At 47.5% G+C, this 24,680-nt stretch overlaps 2 protein-coding genes across 8 annotated transcripts in view; one reads left to right on the forward strand and one right to left on the reverse strand.

The window, feature by feature from the left end:
- Window positions 1–1,935: 1,935 nt before the first annotated feature.
- On the reverse strand, window positions 1,936–23,772 carry DIO1 (iodothyronine deiodinase 1). Of its 3 annotated transcripts, XM_030912587.1 has the most exons (6): window positions 23,517–23,772; window positions 23,120–23,242; window positions 19,000–19,233; window positions 8,449–8,592; window positions 6,711–6,910; window positions 1,936–3,072 (listed from the first exon to the last, which is right to left on the reverse strand). In XM_030912587.1, exons 1-6 carry the CDS (start codon window positions 23,539–23,541, stop codon window positions 3,004–3,006), a joined length of 795 nt encoding a protein of 264 aa, XP_030768447.1. In that variant the 5' UTR covers window positions 23,542–23,772; the 3' UTR covers window positions 1,936–3,003. The 3 variants fall into 3 exon arrangements, with proteins under 3 accessions (XP_030768447.1, XP_030768448.1, XP_010370660.2); XM_030912588.1 differs by lacking the exon at window positions 23,517–23,772 and having other exon boundaries at window positions 19,000–19,229; window positions 23,120–23,243; XM_010372358.1 differs by lacking the exons at window positions 23,120–23,242; window positions 23,517–23,772 and having other exon boundaries at window positions 19,000–19,336.
- A 166-nt stretch (window positions 23,773–23,938) lies between these two features.
- The window catches only part of YIPF1 (Yip1 domain family member 1), a 39,781-nt gene continuing 39,039 nt past the window's right edge, over window positions 23,939–24,680 (forward strand). For 2 of the 5 annotated variants that reach the window (XR_748979.2, XM_010372336.2), the window contains exons 1-2: window positions 23,939–24,060; window positions 24,312–24,532. The gene's annotated coding sequence lies outside the window, so the exon portion shown is untranslated. The remainder of the gene's footprint in view (window positions 24,061–24,311; window positions 24,533–24,680) is intronic. The other 3 variants (XR_748981.2, XR_748982.2, XR_748985.2) reach the window with 2 other exon arrangements.

The following is a 24,680-nucleotide window of genomic DNA, read 5'->3' on the forward strand; positions in this document are numbered from 1 at the left end:
ACCTTTGCCCATGTAGTTCTCCCCACTTGAAATGCTCTTCTCCCTTCCCATCTTCTCCAGGCTCCCATCCCAAATTATGGAAGTACCGGGCATCTTTGAAAATCAAGCTCAAATGCCACCAGCTCCAAAAAGCGTTGTTGGATTCACCCAGCTCAGAGGATTGCTGTCTCCTCTGTGCCCTCTGAGCATTTAGTCTTCACTCTAACATATATTCCACCTTGAGTTATGGTCATTGGAGTGTATGTCTGGTCCCCTGTGAGATTAAGCTGCTGGAGGACAATAGCTGTTCCTTGTCCATCTTTGCATAACTCTGCACCCAGAAAAGTATCAATGCTCAATGTTTGATGCATTAAGTTGGAGAGAATCGAATTGGAAAGCCAGGGGTCTATTTTTATCATTCTGAAAAACTCAGTTTCAGCTACTATTTGTTGAAAACGGGGAGATTTCTGTGCATTTATAGACATGAATTGGAAGACCATCAGAGAAGTGATTCAGAAGAGCCTTGCCTTATATGCTGTCTCCTTTTGTGGAACTTAGGAGGGACAGTGAGTGTTCAGCTGTGCTTCAGTCCCATCATTCTCACAGCTCCTCATTTTCCATATAACCTCAAAAACTCATGCCTATATTGGTCATGAATGGCTTTGGTAGGATGGAAAATTTTTATTCAGCGTCCCTATTGTCTTGTCCTCCTTCCACCCCCAGCCTCCAAAAAGAGGGCCTGAGGAAGCAGTTGTGAGACAATAATTATGATAATCATAATAGCCAACACTTCATGACATTTTCTCCAAATCAGGCACAGTTCTGAGTGCTCTACTCATGAATCTATGGACTAGGCACTATTGAAACCCTGTTTTTTTTGTTTTTTTGTTTTTTTGTTTTTTTTTTTGAGACGGAGTCTGGCTCTGTCGCCCAGGCTGGAGTGCGGTGGCCTGATCTCAGCTCACTTCAAGCTCCGCCTCCCAGGTTTACGCCATTCTCCTGCCTCCGCCTCCCAAGTAGCTGGGACTACAGGCGCCCGCCTCGTCACCTGGCTAGTTTTTTGTATTCTTTAGTAGAGAGGGGGTTTCACCGTATTAGCCAGGATGGTCTCGATCTCCTGACCTTGTGATCCGCCCGTCTCGGCCTCCCAAAGTGCTGGGATTACAGGCTTGAGCCACCGTGCCCGGCCTGAAACCCTGTTTTATAGGTCAAGATACCAAGGCAGCTTGATCAAAGTCACCCAGCTGGCAGGAACAGAGCTAGGACTCTGGCCTTCAAGTTAAGAGATCCGGTTTAAATCTCGGCTTTTTACTTACTAGTTCTGAGAAGTTATGCAATTACTTAACTCTCTGAGCCTTGATTTCCTCATCTGTAAAATGGGGATAATCATCTCCTCTTTGAGATATAGAGAGATGAAATGAGATAACATATCTGAAAGTGAAAGTGACTGTGCCTGGTAGATGATTAATAATGACTTTTTTTTTTTTTTTTTTTAACGGAGTCTCGCTCTGTCACCCAGGCTGGAGTGCAGGGGCACCATCTTGGCTCACTGCAACCTCTGCCTCCCGGGTTCAAGGGGTTCAAGTGATTCTCCTGCCTCAGCCTCTTGCAATAATAACTATTTTTAAAATAATAAAGTGACAACATTAATAATATTAACTTTGTAGCAACTAAAGTATAGCTAAAGAGAATATGTTCTCATTCTAGCAAAAGGTCTCCAGATCCATTCTTTGATGCCATGTTGTAAAGGTAATTTGATTCCAATGTGAAAAATTGTTTCACTCCAGCAGGAGTTCATAAGACAAAACCACATTTAACATGTAACATAGGGCCTGAATGTTCTTCCCCCCAGATGAGGCCCTTCCAGCATATGGTAGTTTTGCTGGTCAGATTACATGGGTAATCAGATACAAATTGGAAAAGAAAATGTAAAGATCACACTGAAGCCATCCAAAATAGCCTGATATATTTTAATCATTCTGTTATTAGCTTACTGCATCTTATAACATTTTCTTTTGAATCAAGTCACAGCCGTGTGTACTTTAGGCTGTGGCCATCATAAACAAATATGTAAAGACACAGAGTTGAAATAGATGAATACCAATGGTTATCCGTCAGTTTGATGTAATCTAACACAAATGACCATTAAGAGACTTGCGAAGAAATCAGAGAAACAGACTTTCACATATGAGCTTCTGCATAACTGAATGACAGCATTGCTGGTGCCTATTGTTTGGTTTGGTCAAGGTTATGCTTTTGGGAAGCCAACCCTCCCTTCTAGATGACTGTTGAAAAGTGAGGCTAGTGGAAGATTTCAGGGTACAGAGAGCTAGATTTCTATGAAATATATTCAAAGATGGTAAAGTGAGTACTCTCCTCTTCCCTGGTAAAATTAGAGATGTGTTACCATGGAAACTCACCCATCATCACCAGCAAAATGTGGACAGGTTTAAATCTTTTGGCAAGGAGAGGATGACTGCCTCCTCCTGTTTCTAATCCCTCCTCTTCCAACTCCTCATCTCTTCCTAACAACTGGAATTCTTCCCATACTTGGTTCTAAAAACTAATTTAGTGTCTTAAATGATCAATTCCATAAATGCAAATTGGGTAAAATGAATTTCCCTAGTAGAAGGAATGCCAGCTTGAATTACGTGATATCAGAGTGGCTGGAGAGAGATACCGTACCTCAGAAGTGTGCCTGTACAGTGCAACTGCTCTCTCAAAGATGGTGTGCAGGGAATGTGGTCTCCACAGTGGGAGCAGTGTCAGGCTGTACTTTCTTCAACAGGGAACTAGCCTGAACAGCTCAAATGTGGCTTCATTTTCTGATAATAACAGTTTGTCTTGATTGGGTGCTGTGGCTTGCATTCCTCAGCTGGGACTTGTTTGCTTAGATTAGAAAAATCTGAGCTAGCAATTCAGCTAGGGACACAGGTCAAAGGTAAAAGCCAGCTGGGTCTCAGGGAGAGCCAAGCCTTGAGAAGCCCTCCCGTTGGTCACCTAGAATTGAGGTATCTGTCCAGATTAACTGTAGAGCTTTTCCAGAACAGCACGAACTTCCTCTGGATTGTAGTTCCAAGGGCCAGATTTTCCCTGCAAGAGAAATGAATCAGGCATTCCCAGATTTCCAACTTGCAAGGAACATGTAGGTTTGGAGGTTAGTTGCAAGATCTGGTCAAATGATGTCTATGTAGGAGCCGTCAGCATGGCTAATTCAGTGGCAGATGCAACCGTGAGGTGGATGAGAAAGTGTGTACAGTGGCATCAGCAGTTAACAGGAAGGTTGGACAGAGAAGCAGGAAAACTAGAGGACATAAAGTGACATAGTCTTTCAAAAAGAGAAGAGTTCTGTACAAATAAGCTTTTCTTCTATACTTAGACCTTCAGACTGACCTAATCTTCTCCAGCCTTCACATCAAGTTCTACCCATCCTACCTCAGAACCATCTCTGCCTCTCTAGTTCTACTGCCCTAGGTCAGCCCTTTTCATCCACAACTTGGGCAGCTGCCACCCCTCCCAGCTATCCCCAGTCCTTAGTCCCTGCTCTCTCCTGTCCATTTTTCAACCAGGAACCAGTGAACTTTCTTTTTTTCTTTTCTTTTCTTTTTTTTTTTTTTTGAGACAGAGTCTCGCTCTGTTGCCCAGGCTGGAGTGCAATGGCGCAATCTTGATTCACTATAACCTCCGCCTCCCAGGTTCAAGGGATTCTCCTACCTCAGCCTCCCGAGTAGCAGGGAATACAGGTGCACTCCACCACGCCTGGCTAATTGTTGTGTTTTTAGTAGAGACGGGGTTTCGCCACGTCGGCTAGGCTGGTCTCCAACTCCTGGCCTCAGGTGACCTACTCGCCTTGGCCTCCCAAAGTGCCAGGATTACAGGCGTGAGCCACCACGCCCGGCCATGGAACCAGTGAACTTTCTTTTTCTTTTCTTTTTTAGAGAGTCTCACTCTGTCACCCAGGCTGGAGTGCACTGGCACAGTCTTTGCTCACTGAAACCTCCGCCTCCTGGGTTCAAACAATTCTCGTGCCTCAGCCTCACAAGTAGCTGGGATTACAGGTGTGCGCCACCACGCCTGGCTAATTTTTTTGTACTTTTAGTAGAGACAGGATTTCACCAGGCTGGTCTTGAACTCCTGAGCTCAGGTGATCCACCTACCTGGGCCTCCCAAAGTGCTAGAGTTACAGCCGTGAGCCAGTGAACGTTCTAAGCACAGGTCTGATCATGTCTCTTTCCTGCTCCAAACCTGTCAGTGGCTCTCCTTTGCCCTAAGATGAAGGCCAAACCCCTTGGTCCAGAATGAGACCCCTGTGTAACCCCAATGTCCCCAATTCTTTATTCACACTCTGCCCTACTATGCCTCAGTGCCTCCGCCCACCCTCTTCCCTATACTGCAGTGATTTTCACTCACTGTGCTCACTGGGCCAACTCCTTATCCTTTAAGGGCCAAGCAATTGCTGCCCCCTGTGAGAAGCCTACCCTTCCCTAGAGGTTGAAAAACTTACAGTCTGAGAGCCAGACCAGTCCTGATGCCTCACATGCTTTCATTTGCATGTTGTCTGCAGCTGCTGTTGTGCTGTAACAGCAGAATTGAATTGTTGCAACAGGGATTACTTGGCACAAAGTTGAAAATATTTACTACCAGGCCCTATACAGAAAAGGCGTTCTGACCCCTGCTCTGGAGTCCCCCAGCAGTTGGGACACTGTAATAGTCTTATTTGGGTCTTCCTTATCCCTCAGCCTGTGAGTAAGGGTGTGGGCCATTTTCTTTTTTCTTTTTTTTGAAACGGAGTCTCGCTCTGTTGCCAAGGCTGGAGTGCAGTGGCACAATCTCGGCTCACTGCAACCTCCGCCTCCAGGGTTCAAGCAATTCTCCTGCCCCAGCCTCCCAAATAGCTGGGTCTACAGGCACACGCCACCATGCCTGGCTAATTTTTGTATTTTTAGTAGAGATGGGGTTTCATCATGTTAGTCAGTCTGGTCTCGAACTCCTGACCTCGTGATCCACTTGCCTCGGCCTCCCAAAGTGCTGGAATTACAGGCATGAACCACTGTGCCCGGCTGGTCATTTTTTTTTTTTTTTTTTTTTTCAAGATGGAGTTTTGCTCTTGTTGCCCAGGCTGGAATGCAATGGTGCGATCTCGGCTCACCGCAACCTCTGCCTCCTGGGTACCAGCTATTCTCCTGCCTCAGCCTCCCAAGTAGCTGGGATTACAGGCATGCACCACCACAGCCATCTAATTTTGTATTTTTAGTAGAGACAGGGTTTCACCATGTTGGTCAGGCTGGTCTCTAACTCCCGACCTCAGGTGATCTGCTTGCCTTAGGCCTCCCAAAGTGCTGGGATTACAGGCGTGAGCCACCATGCCCAGCTAGGTGTGGGTCATTTTCAATTCATTTTTGTGTTTCTGGTATTTGCACAGGGTCTAACTCAAGGTAGGGACTCAGTGCCCAGGGTACCTCAATCATGCCTGAACCATGTCCCAAGGTACAGGAAAGGATGAAGGACCCAAATTCTTCTACCGTGACCGTTGCACCATGGGGAATTTGCCTGCAAGTTTTTGCTTGTTTTATCTGAATAAGTAGGGTCAGCTTGATCTTGATCTGTGGACAGAGGAGCATCCACATACTTGGTTTCATCTGCTCCCTAAGGCTTGAAATCCCTTCAATAGCTTTAAAACGTAGTTTCTACCTTCTTAAGGGAGGCCAAGCCAACTGTGTCTAAAGAGTCAGAGGCTGTGCACTTACCTTCCTCACCCTGATCAGGCTGGAACTTTCGAGAGGAAGCAATCACAAGAAAGGGAGCCTGAAATGCATTTCTGCCTCACATCCCTGCGTCCAGCATTTCCAGCTCCAAACCATGGGTTCTATTCCCCTTGAGCCTTCTACACCACCAGCCCTGGTTCAGGCCTGCCTCAGATGTTAGCAGCTTCAGACCTTCTCATTTCTGGCCCACCCGATCAGGGGATTTAGAATCGAAATCAGAGCCTTGCCCAGTGTGACCTTGGACAAGTCAATTCCCCTCTCTGAATACTGTTTATAAAACAAAAACAGACTGGGCACGGTGACTCACACCTGTTATCCCAACACTTTGGGAGGCCAAGGCCGGCAGATCACTTGAGGCCAGGAGTTCAAGACCAGCCTGGCCAACATGGCAAAACCCCGTCTCTACTCAAAATACAAAAATTAGCTGGGCATGGTGTGTGCCTGTAGTCCCAGCTACTTAAGAGGCTGAGGCAGGAGAATCACTTGAATCCGGGAGGTGGAGGTTACTTGGGAGGTTGAACCAAGATCACCCCACTGCACTCCAGCCTGGGCAACAGAGTGAGAATCTGTATCAAAAACAAACAAACAAAAAACAAAACAAACAAAAAACCCCCAAAAACCAAAACCAAAAACAACATTCTCTGTCTCTCAGTTTGAAACCAGACCAGGACTGGGCCATCATCTGGGTTTGAAAGGCAGCCAGGAGGATGCAGCTCCAGTCCAAATGCTAGGGACTTTTACGTGCATTATTTCATCCCCTATGAGGTGGAGACCAACATTCCCATTTTGCAGAAGAGGAAATTGAAGGTACTCCAAGAAGTGAAAACACTCGCCCGTGGTCACATGGTTGGTAAATGGCTGGGTGGTGATTTGAATCCAGTTCTGCTTGATGCAAAACCTTCTCTTTGCCCTTCCCCTCCCTGGGCCCCTTTGCCCTCCCTGGACCCTCTGTCCCCAGGTCACCACCTTGTAGAGGATCCTGCCCTCCTGGATTACGTAGAGCCTCTCAGGCAGTGCTGCGTAGAGCTGGCTGCTCTGGTTCTGCATGGTGTCCACCACCACAGGGCACTGGGGGCTCCTGGCCAGCAGTAGATGGGCTGCCTGCAGGCGGTCCTGAAGGTTCCGGTGATTTCTGATGTCCATGTTGTTCTTAAAAGCCCAGCCATCTATAAGAGAAAGGCCAGGCACCAAGTCCCACTGACATAGCACACACTTTCTGCAGACTACATAGCCCCTCACTTTTTTTTTTTTTTGAGACACAGTTTCGCTCTTGTTGCCCAGGCTGGAGTGCAATGGCGCGATCTTGGCTCGCTGCAACCTCCGCCTCCCAGGTTCAAGCAATTCTCCTGCCTCAGCCTCCCGATTAGCTGGGATTACAGGCATGTGCCACCATGCCCGGCTAATTTTGTATTTTTAGTAGAGAAGGGGCTTCTCCGTGTTGAGGCTGGTCTCGAACTCCTGACCTCAGGTGATCCGCCTGCCTTGGCCTCCCAAAGTGCTGGGATTACAGGCATGAGCCACTGCACCCAGCCAATAGCCCCTCACTTTTAACTGAGGTTCTCAGAGCCCTTGGCAATGATTTGGTCTAGTTTCCTATTATGGTTGAATGTGCAAGGTCACACCAGGAATTAGTGATTGATCCAGCACTGAAGCCCAGGGCTCCTGGCTGTCAGGCCCCTGCTCTTCAATGTGAAATAGTCCAATAAACCAGCACTCCTTGATCTTGAATGTGCATGAATCATTTGGGGACCTTCTTATAGGAAGATTCTGATTCGGTCTGTCGAAGGTGGAACTGAGAGTCCTTCTAACTCCCAGGATGCCAAGACTGCTGGCACCTAGACCATACTTGGCGAGGCAAGGGTTTTAGATCAGTAGTTCTCTAAGTGTGTGTCCCCAGACTAGCAGCATCAGCATCACCTGGAAGTTTGTTAAGTAGTGCAAACCCTCGACCTCAGCCTAGATGAACTAGGAATGGGACCCAGACATCTGCATTTTAACAGCCTTCTAGATGATTCTAATTCATACTGAATTTAAGTACTACTGCTCCAGAGTCTAAACGCTTTTCTCCTAATTCTTCACCACAATGTTCTTTCAAAAATGCAAATATAGGCTGGGCGCAGTGGCTTACACCTGTAATCCCAGCACTTTGAGAGGCCAAGGTGGGCAGATTGTTTGAACCTAGGAGTTTGAGACCAGCCCAAGTAACATGGTGAAACTGTTTCTACAAAAAAATACAAAAATCTAGCTCGGCGTGGTGGCGTATACCTGCGGTTCCAGCTACTTGGGAGGCTGAGGCGGGAGGATTGATTTAGCCCAGGAGGTTCAGGCTGCAGTGAGCCATGCGAGTGCTACTGCATTCCAGCCCCAGCCCAGACGACAGAACAAGACCCTGTCTCAAAAAAAAAAAAAAAAAAAAGTTCTTTTCCCTTGACTTCCCTATTTATCCAATCAAAATGTTAGAATCTTCTCCTAGCCAGACCCTGTCACTCCAGGTGTTCTGCTCTCTGTACCCTGGTTGAAAGCACAGACTGTGAGGTTAGCCTAGTGCAGGGCCTGGGAGTGATGGGTGCTCAGTGAACAGCGGCTCTTTCCCTCTCCCCTCCTCTTCCTTCCTCTACCTCCCAACCTTGAGATGGGGCCTAGGGAAAAGGGAGAGAGAAAAGAGAGTGAGAAGAGGTAGAAGAGGCAGAGAATCTTTCTGTACCTGATGCATGTGCTTCTTCAATGTAAATGATGAGAAAATCTGCTATGGAACTAAAGTCTTCAATAAGCCTCTTGAATTGGTCGAATTTGAACATAAATGAAGGTCAGGTACAACTTCCAAAATTCAGCACCAGTGGCCTATTGGCTGAAACAGCAAGAGCCATCACAAACTGAGAATCTACACACAGTTGTCTTTTACAAGCACCATTTTCACTCCTATGTTCATTGTTATTTTTATTGCCCCCCCACCCTCAACCCCAGGATGGGTCCTAGGCACTGGGGTCCGAAGCCTAGACAGCATGACTTAGCAGGGGATGAAACTGGTTTACTCCTCTCCAAAATGAGAGGTTTTTTTAGGTGGTCTCAGTGGACCACCTGTAGTTGCCACATGGTAGTTTAAATATAAGAGGAGTCCCTTTCAGGCAGTTTATAAGGCAGGTATGCATCCATTCTCTCCTGCAATGGGATTAGTAATACGGCAAGGTTGGTAATTTTTTCCCCCATTTTATAGACAAAGAAACTGAGTTTTACATACTTGCTTCAGGTCACGCTTCAGGTCATTTTAACTCCTCACAGGTCAGTGAGGAGTTAAAATGAACATTCTGGTTTCTGAACTCTCAATTCAGTGCTTTCTATTCATAGCACTTCAGTTTCCTCATCCACAAGGGGGCATAATAATACTTTGTAGCATTGTTATGATGATTAAATAAATTAATAGAGCTAAGGGCTTAAACAGGTTCCTGGCCCATAGTAAGTACTTAATAAATGTAAGCTCTTGCTATGAGCTTTTATTTCCTCCCTGAGCTACGAAGTAGGGAGGCACCGAAGGCAGCCCCACAAAGACAGTGAACGCTAGGAGCGGGACCAGCTGCATAATTTGCTGGCCCTGCTGCCAAATGAAAATGCAGGGTTCCTTGTTCAAAAAGTGGGGGAAAGTGCCGTTAAATTTATGAAAATACAAAGACTTTTCTTTCTTTTTTATTTATTTATTTTTTTGAGATGGAGTCTCGTCCAGGCTGGAGTGCAGTGGTGTGATCTCAGCTCACTGCAACCTCTGCCTCCGGGGTTCAAGCGATTCTCCTGCCTCAGCCTCCTGAGTAGCTAGGACTCCAGGTGCACGCCACCACACCTGGTGAATTTTTGTATTTTTAGTAGAGATGGGGTTTCGCTATGTTGGGCAGGCTAGTCTTGGACTCTTGATCTCAAGTGATCCGCCAACCTTGGCCTCCCAAAGTGCTGGGATTACAGGCCTGAGCCACCATGCCCGGCCTAGAATACAAAGACATTTCTAATCTTCTGCAGTCCCTCTCTTGACCTGGCATCGTGTATTTTAGTTGCTATTTAATGTCATATTCCCCTGGCACAGGGATATTCATAAAGTGAGAGCAGATTCTCACAGCTACCCAGCATCCCAGAGACCAAGTGTGCGTGCACTTCCCTCTCCCTCCAGCCACCAGACCAACATGCCATGCCCTGCCCAGCATCACAGAAGTTGAGCCAGACATGGCCCCTTCCCACCTGCCCACCACTCCAACCCCAGGGTACTGCAACCACTGTAAGGGACATACTAGGTACCTTATAGTGGTACCTAGTATGTCCCTTACATACTAGGGTATGTAAGGGTACAGGGTGGGCAAGAGGCTTCCCCCACCCTCAGTCACTTGGCGAATTGCACCATGGCACTGCGAGTCCAGGATGGGGACAGCTGCCATGCAACACAGGGGGATGTGACACCTGCCCCCACCTTCCTCACATCTGTATCCAGGCCCACTCTGGGGTCAGGAGATGGCAGAAGTCACTGGGTGGGAGCAGGAAGGAGCACCTGGGGATGGGAGAGTGGGCCTTAGAGAACATGTCCTGGAGGGGCAGGGAGGCTGTGGAAGACAGGAGCCTGTGTGAGCGGAGGCTCCAAGTCCTCAGGACATGCTCCATTGTCCCATAGGGTTTCACTTACAAAATGCAGATTCAAAGATAAAATTATGAAGAATTTCAAGACATACTTTGCAACTCTGGTGTGCTAAAAACAACAGCAACAAAAATTCAAGACAGCTGCTGCAGAACATTAAACCTCAAGGACAAGGTCCTTTTGAGTGTAGGTCCCTGTGTGCTTCACTGGTCCCATGTCCATGAAGCCAGCTGTGAGTGGAAACTTTCTGTAACTCTCCATCCTAGACCAAGGACAACTCTAGGGAGCAGCCGACCCCCTCTGGTTTCTTACGACCAGAGCTGACGTTGTTGAGCCCTTACCATATATTTATTGGAGCATGGCTGGTCTTGCACTGTGACATGGCCTGTTTAAGTGTCCACATACCCCCAAACCCCCCTACTCATTGTCCCCTGAGGGCAGGGCCTGTTCCTCATTCATCCTCGAATCCCCAGCATGTAGCACGCTCTCATTCTATCTACAAGTATTTATTCAGCACTTTAAATATGCAGGTCTCCCTGCCACACACTGGGGATGTGGCAGAGAATGAGACCAGCAGCTCTCTGGCTGTGTGCAGTTTGAAGTCTGCTTAATGGGGAGACAGGCAAAAAAAAAAAAAAAAGTAAGTAAATGCATCAATAAAGAAGTTTCAAATTGTGATCAGTGTTATGAGAGAGGCTATAAAGGAGTGACCTACTTTAGACAGGCGGGGTAGGGAAGGCCTCTGAGGAGCTGCCATTTAACCTGAGAAATGAAGGACAGGAGAGAACCAGCCATGGGCAAAGGGAGAAGGGGATTCTAGTCAAAGAGACTCACACAGAGCCCCCCAAGGAGGGACAGAACTTGGTGTGTTCAAGGCCCCACAAAACCACTGGCAGGAAGCAGGCAAGGAGAGCAACAAGAGAAGGGTTAGAGAGTTAGGGGTAGACCAGAACAGGCAGGCTCCCATAAGCCTTTGTAAAGAATCTGGATTTTATCCTAGGTGTGTGGGCTGTCACAGGAATATAAAGCAAGGGTGGTGAATGTTGTTGCATATTTTCTTTCTTTCTTCTTTTTTTTTTAAGAGACGAGATCTTGTTATGTTGCCCAGACAGGAATGCAGTGGCTATTCACAGGTGCCATCGTAATACACTACAGCCTTGAACTTCTGGGCTCAAGCGATCCTCCTGCCTCAGCCTTCTGAGTAGCTACAACTATAGGCACACTTGACTATATCTGACTCATTTGTTGCAATTTTGGCTGCCCAGCTCTTAACTCTCCTTTCTACTTAGAATTCCCTATTTTGTATTCTATTTATCAAACAGCGTGCCCAGCCTTGCTCTATGGAAGACAGAAGGGCCAGGTTCACACTCTGCCCCGGCAGCCAGGGCTCAGGCAGTGAACCCAGCTGGGCTAATTATACCCTTCCACATAGATCTTTGATTCTGGGAGTCATTGAGATGGCAGAATTCATCCACAACCCAGTTGTGGTGCCCTGTAAGGGACGGTGATGGGTTCCCATGGCAACCACAATGACAGCAGGATCCAAGCCCAACTATTGATGTTAAAAGACAGTCCAATCAAGACCAGCTGGTATTGTTTCTGGAAAGCAGTCAACATTTTTCCAGTATGTTCCTTTATGTACAAATGTGGGTGTGACCAAGAAAACCAGAGGGAGCTTCTGTTGCTTACAAGCCAGAACCCTGACAGCTACAGTAGGGCCATGTAATGACCAGACTTACACTTGAAGATCACTCTGGCTGCTCTGCGGAGAAAGGACTAAGAGTGAAAATGAAAGTGAGGGATAAGCAGTTAGGGGGCACTGGAGAAGTCTGCATGAAAGACAACAGGCCTAGATGCAGTAGCTCACACCTGTAATCCCAGCACTTTGGGAGTCCAAGGCAGGAGGATCACTTCAGCCCATGAGTTTGAGACTACTCACAGTGGGCAACATAGTGAGACCTCATCTCTGTAGTCCCAGCCACTCAAGAGGCTGAGGCCGGAGGATCCATTAAGCCCAAGAGGTTGAGGCTGTGGTCAGCTGTGATTGTGCCATTGCACTCCAGCCTGGGCCACAGAATGAGACCCTGTCTCTATAAGAGAAAGAGAGAGAATGGGAGCCTGGGCTAGCTAGTGTGGGGCAGTGGAGCTGGGGAGAAGGCAGAATTGACAGAGTTTGCTGATAGATGGGGAGTAGAAGCCATCTTAACTTGCATGTGGTTTATTTGGTTAACTATATCCCCTCTGTGTTCTGCAAAGAATTTGAAGTTCCTTACACCTATACTAACACATTAAATAGAATTTTTTATTTTTTATTTTTGAGACGGAGTTTTGCTCTGTCACCCAGGCTATAGTGCAAAAGCATGATCTCAGCTCACAGAAACTTCCGCCTCCCAAGTTCAAGGAATTCTGCCTCAGCCTCCCAAGTAGCTGGGATTACAAGCGCACACCACCATGCCTGGCTAATTTTTGTATTTTTAGTAGAGGCAGGGTTTCTCCATGTTGACCAGACTGGTCTCGAACTCCTGACCTCAAATGATTCGCTGGCCTTGGCCTCCCAAAGAGCTGGGATTACAGATGTTAGCCACTGCGCCTGGCCAGAATTTTTTTAATCATGCCCCTCTGGGAGGCAAAGAACAGGAGGGGAAAATGGAATACACACAGGCCATAGGTCCCATGCATTTGTTGTAACTGAGCTATATTTTGACTCTGAGTTTCCTGGTGGCCAAGTAAAAGAAGAAACAAAAGTGGCTTATAGTCCTCAATTTTTAGTATATGAGAGGAAAGCAGACTAGTTTCACTGGACACACGAAGCAGCTCTCCTTGTCTTTGGGTCACAGACTTTTTCCTAAGAGGCCTGAGGAGGCATTAAGTGACCTCAGTCTCTGCTGGTTGACTGCACTATGATTCCTCACCCATGTGACAAGGAGGCCCAGGCTTCAGGAGGGCAGCTAGCTCAGAGGTCAATTGTGGCCAAGTGGCCGGTCACTGGCCTCCGATGACCCCAGAGAGTCACTCTGTCACTCTTTAGGTAGGAACCCAAAAAGCCTGAGCAACATAGCAGGACCCCATCTCTAACAAAAAATTATCCAGGTGTGGTGACACATGTCTAGTCCCAGCTACTTGGGAGGCTGAGGCCTCAAGACCGCTTGAGCCCAGGAATGAGGCTGCTGTGAGCTATGGTCATGCCAGTGCACTCCAGCCTGGGCAACAGCGTGAGACGCAGCTCAATAAAAACAAAAAATAAAGAACCCGAAAGACTTATGGTCATGATCAACTCCAAGTATCAGCAGTATGAAATTTTGTTTTTAATTGGGAAAAAAACTCAACATCCACTGATTCAGACACTGGAAGAGACAGAGTCATTTGTTTAATTATTTATAGTGTGGTTGGGTACAGTGGTCAGTACTGAGGGCAAAGTTGAAACTAAGTTCTCTGCTTTCCTCAGCAGCAGAGAGGTAAAGGATGGGTGCATGGGGGCTGGCACCCTGCCCATGTCCACAGACCACAGTGCAGAGAACACCATTTCAAGAATCCAGTGAAGACTATCAAGTCCAACTCCTTTGTATAAATGGGAAAACAGCCCAGACCAGTAAATTACCCCCGACATCAGGATCTCTCAACAGAGAAATCCTATTTATAGTTACTGGACAACACTTGTAAGTACACTTGGAAAGATGTTAGAAGATTTTAAACAGGGGCTGAAACAAAGTCAGTTTCAGATTAACTCTCAAGTATCCAGAAAGTAAATCATCCAGAACTTGCCTTCTGCCACACCATGGCAGTTACTCCATGTTTTGTTCTGTGTGTGTCCAAGAGTGTGTGTATATTGTGTTATTGTGTTTGTGCATGTACATGGACACACAGAGGGTTGGAGGTGGCTGAGAGTTTCCCTGAGCTCCTGTTGTCTTATCCAGTAACAGCAAGTGCACGAGCTGAGAGTCAGAAGTCCAGTTCCGGCTCTCCTAAGAATTCACTGTGTGACTCTAAGCAAGTCATTCACCTCTCTGGGCCTTTGCATCTCAAAAACAAAGCAGTCGCTTTAGATTATCAGTAAAGATTCTTCATGTCTCTCTGTCTCTGGCTCTGAGTTCAGAGTTCATACACAAAGCATACAACAGAGCTTTTTGGTGGCCTGGTGGGTTTCCAAAGTAGTTACAACATGTCTTTTTTTTTTTGAGACAGTCTCGCTTTGTTGCCTAGGCTGGAGTGCAGTGGTGTGATCTCAGTTCACTGCAACCTCCACCTCCCGGGTTCAAGCGATTCTCCTGCCTCAGTCTCCCGAGTAGCTGGGATTACAGGCACCTGCCATGATGCCCGGCTAATTTTTGTATTTAGTAGAGACAGGAGTTCATCAGGTTGGCCAGGCTGGTCTCGAACTCCTGACATCAAATGATCCACCGGCCTCGGCCTCCCAAAGTGCTGGGATTTCAGGCGTGAGCCACCGCGCCCGGCCAATGTCTTTCTAATAAGCAGAACTGATCATGTTTACTTCCCACTTGGAAACCCCTCCAGAACTCACCAGTACTCTCAGGATACAGTCAACCTGCAGCTACGACACACAAAGCCCCACAAGCTCTGGTTCCTGATGATGCCTTCAGCCTCATCCTTCACCCCTTCCTGCCTCTGGGACCCGACTTGTGCCAACCTGAATGTTGCTCCTCCACTGACCTCTGCTCCTCCTCCTCTCTGCCCTGCCCAGCTCTCCATGCCCCTCTTCCTCACCCACCCCAAGGTTGCACTGCCCCTAGACAATCAGCTCACCATCCTTTCCTCTAAGAAGCTTTCCCTTGGCCACCTTCTTACCCTACTCTTCCCCCAGTGCCCTCTGCTTCCCTGTCATGACACCATCTCTCACTCTGGGTTATGAGGCCTTCCAGGACAGAGGCCCATGGTGTTTATTTCCATATTGTTAGTACCTATGATTTCAGGGGACTTTAGGTTAATGTGTTGAAAGTAAACTCTATTTTGCAAATAGATTTTTTTTTTTTTTTTTTTTTGCCTCAGACCCCTCCTCTTACCATTAAAAAATTTTAAAGTAATTAATTAATTTTTGAGACAGGGTCTTACTCTGTCACCTAGGCTGGAGTGTACTAGCATGAACACGGCTCACTGAAGCCTCGAGCACCTGGGCTTAGTGACCCTCCCAACTCAGCCTCCTGAGTAGCTGGGACTACAGGCTCACACCACCTCATCCCACTAATTTTTAAATATTTTGTAGAGACAGGGTTCCACTCTGTTGCACAGGCTGTTCTTGAACTCCTGGGCTTGAGAAATCCTCCCACTCAGCCACTCACAGTGTTGGGATTACAGGCATGGGCCAGTGCACCTGGTCACTCTTACCATTTTTTAGTCTCAGCTGCAGCAGCAGGGAGCAGAGACAAATTGAACAGTTTTTAATTTAATTTAATTTAATTTTATTTTATTTTTTAATTTTATTTTGAGACAGAGTCTCTCTCTGTCACCCAGGCTAGAGTGCAGTGGTATGATCTTGGCTCACTACAACATTTGCCTCCTGGGTTCAAGTGATTCTCATGCCTCGGCCTTCTGAGTAGCTGGGATTACAGGTGCATGCCACCATGCCTGGCTGATTTTTGTATTTGTAGTAGAGACAGGGTTTCATCATGTTGGCCAGGCTGGTCTTGAACTCCTGACCTCAAGTGACCTGCCCGCCTCAGCCTCCCAAAGTGCTGGAATTACAGGCATGAGCTACCAGGCTCAGCCCAAATTCAACAGTCTTTAACATGTAAACTGCCTCACTGAAAGTGGACAGTTACATGATGCAAGTACATTTGTTTCAGGGAACTGATCTGCAGATGATTGGCATTCAGCAAATTGGCCTGGTTCTGTTATAGTGCTTGGCACATGGGCATGTGGTAAGCTAGTTATTACCATTGCTCTTACTACCAGTGGAATTAGTGAACACTTGTTGAATAAATTGAGGTCATCTGTGCACTGTGGTTTAAAATTATCAATGAACAACAACAACAAAAGAAGCTCTTGCCTTCCCCTCTGAAACACTCTTACCTTTTTCCTTGTCAGGCTACAAAAATCTTACTCATTCTTCAAGGCCTAGTTCCAGAACCACCTCCTCCAGGAAACCTTCCAAGTCCTCCAGGCAAAAGTTTTATTTAATTTTTTTTATTTTTATTATTTTTTTATTTTATTTATTTATTTTTATTTTTTTTTTTTTGAGACGGGGTCTTGCTCTGCCGCCCAGGCTGGAGTGCAGTGGCCGGATCTCAGCTCACTGCAAGCTCCGCCTCCTGGGTTTAGGCCATTCTCCTGCCTCAGCCTCCCGAGTAGCTGGGACTACAGGCGCCCGCCACGTCGCCTGGCTAGTTTTTTGTGTTTTTTAGTAGAGACGGGGTTTCACCGTGTTAGCCAGGATGGTCTCGAACTCCTGACCTCGTGATCCGCCCGTCTCGGCCTCCCAAAGTGCTGGGATTACAGGCTTGAGCCACTGCGCCCGGCCAAAAGTTTTATTTTTTATAGCCTCCCCCATTTCATGGGACTGTAAGGATTTGTTTATTACCTCCATCTGTTCTATGGAACTGTAAACTCCTCATGTGCATAAGCTCATATGCACATGAAATTCCAGGAGGAGGATATAGTATTCAGGGTTTCCCAACTACTTTGACCAGGCAACACTACATAGTAAAGCATATCTGTGGAACTTAGGTTCTAAAGAACATGCTTTCAAAAACACAGGATAGGCCAGGCACAGTGGCTCGTGCCTGTAATCCCAGCATTTTGGAAGGCCGAAGTGGGTGGATCACTTGAGTCCAGGAGTTCGAGACCAGCCTGGGCAATATGGTGAAACCCCACCTCTACAAAAATTGCAAAAATTAGCCAAGCATTGTGGTGTGCACTTGTAGTCTCAGGTACTAGGGAGGCTACGGTGAGAGGATGACTTGAGCCTGGGAAGTTGAGGATGCCCTGAGCCGTGATCACACCACTACACTCCAGCCTGGGCAGTAGAGTGAGACTCTGTCTCAAAAACAACAACAACAACAACAACAACAAGAAAAACGCGGAATAAACCAACTGCCTCAGGTGCCTTCTCTACCTGCTGTATCTAGGCCCTGGACCAAGCATGCTGAAGAATCCAGAGATAAATCAGACACACACCCTCTCCTGAGGCTCTCCATTGGGCAGGGAAATACCACTTGTGCTTAGGTACCAGGTGCTGAGCAGGAAGCAGCAGTGTCTAAGGACAGGTGCAGACAGAGAGGCATGAGCCGAAAGGAGAGAGCACATGCCTAGCTGTAGGGAGCTGAGGTGGCTTCACGGAGGACAAGGCGGCATGAGAGCTGGACCCACATGAATGAGGGGGATTTAGACGGCGATGGAGAGGGGAAGGGCATTCCTGACCAGCTGATATCAGCAAAGGCAAAGACAAAGGAAAGTACAAGAGATGCATAAGGCCCAACAGTTTGTCCGAAAGAACTGAGTGTGGCAGGGAGCTCGGAGGTAGAATTGAGAAGAAAAGGCTGGAGCCTGACCAGGGAGGACCTAGAATCCAAGGCTGAGCCTGGGCTTCATCCTAAATGCAGAGGGGAGCTGCTGAAGGTGGTTGAGCTGGGATGTACTCACAGAAGAGTAATCTGGCAGTCACTCACGAGCTGGGATGGCTGAGTGGGCAAGTGGGGGAGAAGGAAGTTCTGGCAGGAAGAGAAGCTGGGAGGACAAAAAAGAGAAAACTGGAGAGGTCAAGAAAAGTAGATGAAACTGGTTTTCCTGGACTGGGGAGTGGGTGGAGTTAGAGAAAACCGAGACTTTTTTTTTTTTGTGATGGAATCTCGCTCTGTCGCCCAGGTTGGAATGCAGTGGTGCAGTCTCTACTCACTGCAATCTCTGCCACCCGGGTTCAAGCGATTCTTCTGCCTCAGCCTCCCAAGTAGCTGGGATTACAAGTGCCTACCACCATGACCAGCTAATTTTTGTATTTTTAGTAGAGACAGGGTTTCATCATGTTGGCCAGGATGGTCTCAAACTCCTGACCTCGTGATCCAGCAGCCTCAATCTCCCAAAGTGCCGGGATTACAGGCAAGAACCACCAAGCCCAGCCGAGAGCTCTTTAACAAATACTTACTGAGCAGCTACCATGTGCCAGCATCAGACATGGGTGTAATAGTGGGTGAGAGCAATGGTGTTGACCTGCACTGAGTTTGCAGGCTAGTGAGGGAAACAGACATGAATCCTAGCCAGCCATACATAATTACAAACCACGACAGGTGAAATAAAGAAAAGTTTAGGACGTTAAGCCGGCAGATGAGAGAGGGTACTCTAGTATGGGGGAGTTGGGCTTGGCTTCTAGAAAGAAGTGTTGTTGAGCAATAGTCTGAAGATTGAACAAGAGTGGGCAAAGAGCAGCCCAGGCAGATCAGCCTGTACAGAAAGAGCAGTGTTCCAGGGGCTGACATGCCAGACAGGATGGTTTGCGATTTGAGTGCCTGGGAAGGTGGTGATGTTTCTTAGAGAAACAATCTACAAGAAGTCCTAATTTCAGGAAGCAGGAAGAGGACAAGAAGGTCCAAAAGGAGCAGCAAGAGTAGCAGGAGAATTCAGGACTTTCCAACCCATCTCTTCATCCCCCTCTACCACTGCTATTTCAAGCACCCCTCAAGTGTGCGGCAGCCTCCTGACCTTGCATAAAGTCCCAAATGTTGCACCTCTGTCCTGAGAGGCGGACCACCGGGCAGTTTGGGGCCAGACCCCCTAGCTCAGTCATGTCCTCTAGTCGCTGCCAACGGACCTTCAAGATGAACCAGAAATACTGGGTGCTGAAAAACGTCGGGATCCAGTTGTCGTGGCTGAAATGGGGGTTCCTGGTCATACCGGTCTTCTCGCCCATGGCCAGGATGTTCCGCTTGACTCTGTCTGGAAACAATATCAGAAGCACTTTACCCACGACCACATGGACAGCCACCTCCAAGAGTACCCAGAGCTTCTTCACCCACAGCCCTGACTGGGGTAGCCCCATCTCGGCACAGCCAGAATAAGCTCTGAGGCCTATGGGCAGAGAGGCTGCAGCCAGGCGACACTGGGCGGAGCTGAATGAAGGCTCAGGGTAGGAGTAGCCAACCCTGGGCCAGGGGAAGGAGTCAGGTCAGAAGGTGTTTGCCTTTCTGTCATGAGACAGAAAATTCCTAACCAGGTGCACAAAGGTCTGTTCTAATCACTATCATTTCCGATTCTTTGCCTTAGCTTTTGAGAGATTCTTGGATTGGTAGATTCCACATCTTAAATTCTCCCTCTGATTAATTTTTTAAGAAACAAATACTTAAAAAGACCACACTTAAAGAGACCCTGTTAGATGCTCTCTCACAAGTCAGTAGGTTTGGATGTTAGTTATTCTTCATACACAAACTTCTGCTACTAATGAAAGATGTTTTTCCCAATCATGGTTTTTTTTTTTTTTGGAGATGGAGTCTTGCTCTGTCACCCAGGCTGGAGTGCAGTGGCACGATCTCGGCTCACTGCAACCTCCGCCTCCGAGGTTCAAGCAGTTACCCTACCTCAACCTCCTGAGTAGCTGGGATTACAGGCGCCCGCCACCACACTCGGCTAATTTTTTTTTTTTTGAGACCTAGTCTCACTCTGTTGCCCAGGCTGGAGTGTGGTGGTGTGATCTCGGCTCACTGTAACCTCCCGGGTTCAAGCAATTCTCCTGCCTCAGCCTCCCGAGTAGCTGGGATTACAGGCATGCACCACCACACCCAGCTACTTTTTTGTATTTTTAGTAGAGATGGGATTTCACCATATTGGCCAGGCTGGTCTTGAACTTCTGACCTTGTGATCCGCCCGCCTCAGCCTCCCAAAATGCTGGGATTACAGGTGTGAGTCACTGCACCCGGCCTAATTTTTGTATTTCTAGTAGAGACAGGGTTTCACCGTGTTGGTCAGGCTGGTCTTGAACTCCTAACCTCAGGTGATCCACCCGCCTTGGCCTCCAGAAGTGCTGGGATTACAGGTGTGAGCCACTGTGCCTGGCCCCCCCATCGTGGCTTCTAGCTGGTGGCTTACTATTTCTGTAGTCAGAGCCCTCCCCATGGGACATGGATCTGAAACCTTCCAGGGCAGAGACAGAACTGGGACCATCCCTAACAAAACCTGGGGCCTGCAACTCCCCTTAGCACTGGGAGTGGAGCAACAATAAAACACCCTCTTCTCTCAAGAAGTCATGGTTTAGTGCGGGGAATAGACAAGTAAACAGAAAACTACCATTTCCTAAATGAAGTCCAGAGGCGGAGTATGTGTGTGGGCTACGAGAGCAGGGAGAAGGGGAAGTTTATTCTGATTAGAGAAGTCAAGAGGACTTCACTGAGGAAGTGATTTCTATGCTGAAACCAGAAAGACGGCAGGCAGTCAGCTGACCAAAGTGGGGCTAGTGTACTGGTGGAAGGAACCATGTAGCCAAAGACAGCATGGCTCATTGGAAAAACTGAAAGAAGAATCATAGAGCTCAGAGTTGGAAAGTGTTTTAAAACACAAGCAAGACATTTTTTTTTTTTTTTTTTTTTTAATAATTGAGAGGGGGTTTCCTTGTTCTGTCACCGGGCTGGAGGGCAGTGGTGTGATCACAGCTTACTGCAGCCTCAAACTACTGGGCTCAAGCCATCCTCTCACCTCAGCCAGGGTAGTTAGGACTACAGGTGTGCCACCAAAACCCGGCAAATTTTGTGACTGTTACAGTGTCTCCTTATGTTGCCCAGTCTGGTCTTAAACTCCTGACCTCAAACAATACTTCCTTGGCCTCTCAAAATGCTGGGATTATGCGAATGAGCCACCATGCCCAGCCCCCAACTTCTTAAAGTAATCAGGGCTGATTTTCCCTACCATGTGTCACATGTATTTATTTATGAGACAGAGTCTCGCTCTGTTGTCCAGGCTGGAGTGTAGTGGCACAATCTCGGTTCACTGCAACCTCTGCCTCCCAGGTTCAAGCAATTCTCCTGCCTCAGCCTCCTGAGTAGCTGAGATTACAAGCGCGTGCCACCACGCCCAGCTAATTTTTGTGTTTTCGGTAGAGATGGGTTTCGCCATGTTGGCTAGCTGGTCTTGAATTCCTGACCTCAGGTGATCCACCCACCTTGGCCTCTGAAAGTGCTGGGATTACAGACGTGAGCCACTGCGCCACTCTTTTCTTTACCTGCTGGTGCAGTGGTATGAGAAGCCAAAAATGCCTAAGTGGCAGTTACAGCTTCCAATTCAGCGGAACTGTAACTGGAGTGGAAGTGTTCTCTCTACTTCCTTCCCTACTTCCCTGGGACCAGGATCTCCAACCAAGCAGAACTTGTGAGGCAGGAGGCACACATTCTATGTGTGTAGGTTTCACTGAAAGTGATAGTAAGAAGTGCTACCTCTTGGTTTGCAAATCTATAGGTATTTAGAACAAAGTACCATTATAAATAATTGATAAACCATTGGTTTAGTGTATGTACTACGTGCTGGAAGACAATGCCTCAATCTCCTGAGTGTTTTCCCCAACCTGGAGCCGTAACTGTGCCTTTAACAAGCCATTCCACCATCCTATTAGGCCACCTATTGTTGGATGACTGAGTCACATGGTAAGACCAGTGGGTAAGACCCATGGTTTTGTGTCACTGTTGCATGTTCTTTACAATTAAATTGGTCCATTAGTCCAAAGCAATGTTGTGCAGGTAATCATCACAGGATCTCTAAGCAAGAGGACTTTGCTTTCCTTTAACAAGGGGGAAGGGACTACTTCTGCCACAGCCACCTTTCCCTTGAAAGATTCAAGGGAAACTGGAAACGAAGGATGGTCAAGTCTCAGGCTTTCCCACCCAAATATCCTCATCCCAGTTCTCAGGTTCCCATTCATTTTCTGACAGTGCCCCAGCTTTGATGGAGGAGACCTACAGAGGCTATGCATTCAGTCTTCATTGAAACTTTGCCACCCTTACAATTAGATCTTGGGCCTGATTTTCAGTCCAGTCTTTCTCAAGGCTATAGAAGAATAAGAATCTTCAAAGCTTCCATAGAGGCTTTCTAGCTTTCACAAAGTGCCTCAAGTTGACAGTTGGCTGTTCTAACTCTGTCATTTTATTTTCAAAGTTTCCAATGGAGTTAAGAAAACCCAGTTAATTCCATAGTCCTTATAATTACCATTGTCCTCTTAATGTTCCAGTGCCACAGCCACTAGATAACTCAGCACCTTATCTTCTACTTGCACCTTATCCCAATCAACGGTAGACAGACACCTTAGTAATTGTGATGCCATTCTATTCTAAGTGTTATCACACCACCACCACCATCCTCCTTCACTCTGCCCTTAACTCCAGCAATATATTTGTTGTTGCCCTGTGACTGGTGAGCAGTTCAGTGACAAAATGCCAACCTAAGGTTTTATTTTCTGGGGCCACTTTTGGTACCAACATGCCTTCATATTGGTTCCTCATATGAGTAGTTTATTGGCAAGTATGAATCCAAAGACCAGGAGTGAAGGACAGGGCTTATAAATCAGGGAAGGAAGGAGACCTATTGTGAAGACGCATTGTCAAAGGCATCACTTCCAAAGGCATTTGGTTGCTTAATCCTGCTAGGTAGTTTGAAAGCTATATGAAAAGGCGCCTGAGGGGAAAAACAGGAAAAGCATATATTCATCAATTGTTGACCCCATTGGTCAGAGATTTGCCTCGTGAGAGATTCACAACTCTCTACCCCTACACTTCTGGGATGCACCTGTCTGGGTGCTGAGTAGTTCCAGCAAGGTCCCATGACCTCATAGCATCAAGAAACAAACCTTGAAGCAGAAGGTGAGAAGCCTGAGGCATACACTGGAGGCAAAACTCAGTCAGGTTATATCTGCTGACGCTGGAATAAGATGAGTGGCGGTGAAATAAGCAGCAGGCCAGGCCAAGATGATCTGAAATGGGACATAAGAGGTGGCTGATATACTAGCACAGCTGAATTCATGAACTGAGATTCATTCCTGGTACATATTCAACCAAAAGTGCCCTGCGCATGCTCTAAACCTCAGCTTTCTCTTTGTAAAATGAGGATAATCACCCTAAGATAGCAGGATTATTCTGATAATTAGAGATCCTGCATGTACAAAGCCTGATCACGATAATCTTGGGAAAAAAATACACTATATATGGCTACTATTAGATGTAAAGTCCTTCCAATTGCTCACTTACTTGGGGTGTTCATATGAACAGACATCGTGCTTTCGATCACTCATTCAGAATGTAATTGACTCATGCAACTTCTCACCGGTGAAATTGTTATGGCCAAAAGAAACTGAGGGACTGGTGACGCGGGTGACTTATTTTTTTCTTTCACAGTCGTCTTCCATTACCCCATTTTATATTTCCATAGGAAAAGAGGTATAAACACACAGTAAGAAAACCCTAAACTCGAGAATTTTCTACCTTCCCTGGAGCAAGGCCAGCCCAAGTAGTCACACTCAGGGACCCCACCACTCCGCCCTCGCCTGTCTCTTTAAGAAACCGAGACTCACCCTCGGGAGAACGGCGGGAGGGAGCGGCCTCTGAGCGGCTCAGCACGCCGGTGTCTCTGGGAGCTGCTGCCTCTTTAAGGAGGCGGGGCTCTTCCCGGAGGAGGCGGGGAAGTTCCACCCCCCGGATCTCCGGCTTCCGGCAACTGGGCTAGACCGAAACCGGCGGGGAGCAACTGAGGCCCGAGCTTTCCCGGGACCCAGGGGACGCCTAGTCCCGCGAGGTGAGGCGGCCGGGTTTGCGGGACCAGTACTGGGCTAAGGGGGCTCAGGATCTCCTGCTCGCCGGGGCCGCCGCAGCCCAGCTCCTCTCCCTGAAACACTGCCTCTGCTTCGCGGTGTCCCGGGCTGCAGGGTCCCCGACACCCCATTGCCTACTAGTTGCCTGACTCCGAGCTAGGCACCTTACACGCACTGTCCCATTTAATGACCCCCGCAATGTGTGACTAGGTACCGTTATGCACCCATTTTACAGATGAGGAAACTGAGGCCGCGAGGAGCGCGCACACAGCAGAGAAGCAGCAGAATCGGGAATCAAACCCAGCTCTGTCTGACCCCAGAGCCTGTGCCCTTAACCACTGGCTAGGCTGAACTGCCTTTGTTCTTCACTGTCCCCATCACCTCTTTCAAACCTCAGCCTCATCCTTTCTCATCGTTACATCTCTAGGCTGCACCTGGTCTCTAAACATTCACACAGTGAGTTGAGATTCATTCCTGGTACATACACAACCAAATAAGGTTGAATTGGAACTTTTGGACCCCCGGGGTTAGTTTCTTTGTAACAATTTTAATATTTAATAATACCTGACGCTTAGTGGTTATCTTTATATAAACCTATTAACCC

The sequence above is a fragment of the Rhinopithecus roxellana genome, chromosome 12, assembly GCF_007565055.1.
Source record: "Rhinopithecus roxellana isolate Shanxi Qingling chromosome 12, ASM756505v1, whole genome shotgun sequence".
NCBI lineage: Eukaryota > Metazoa > Chordata > Mammalia > Primates > Cercopithecidae > Rhinopithecus > Rhinopithecus roxellana.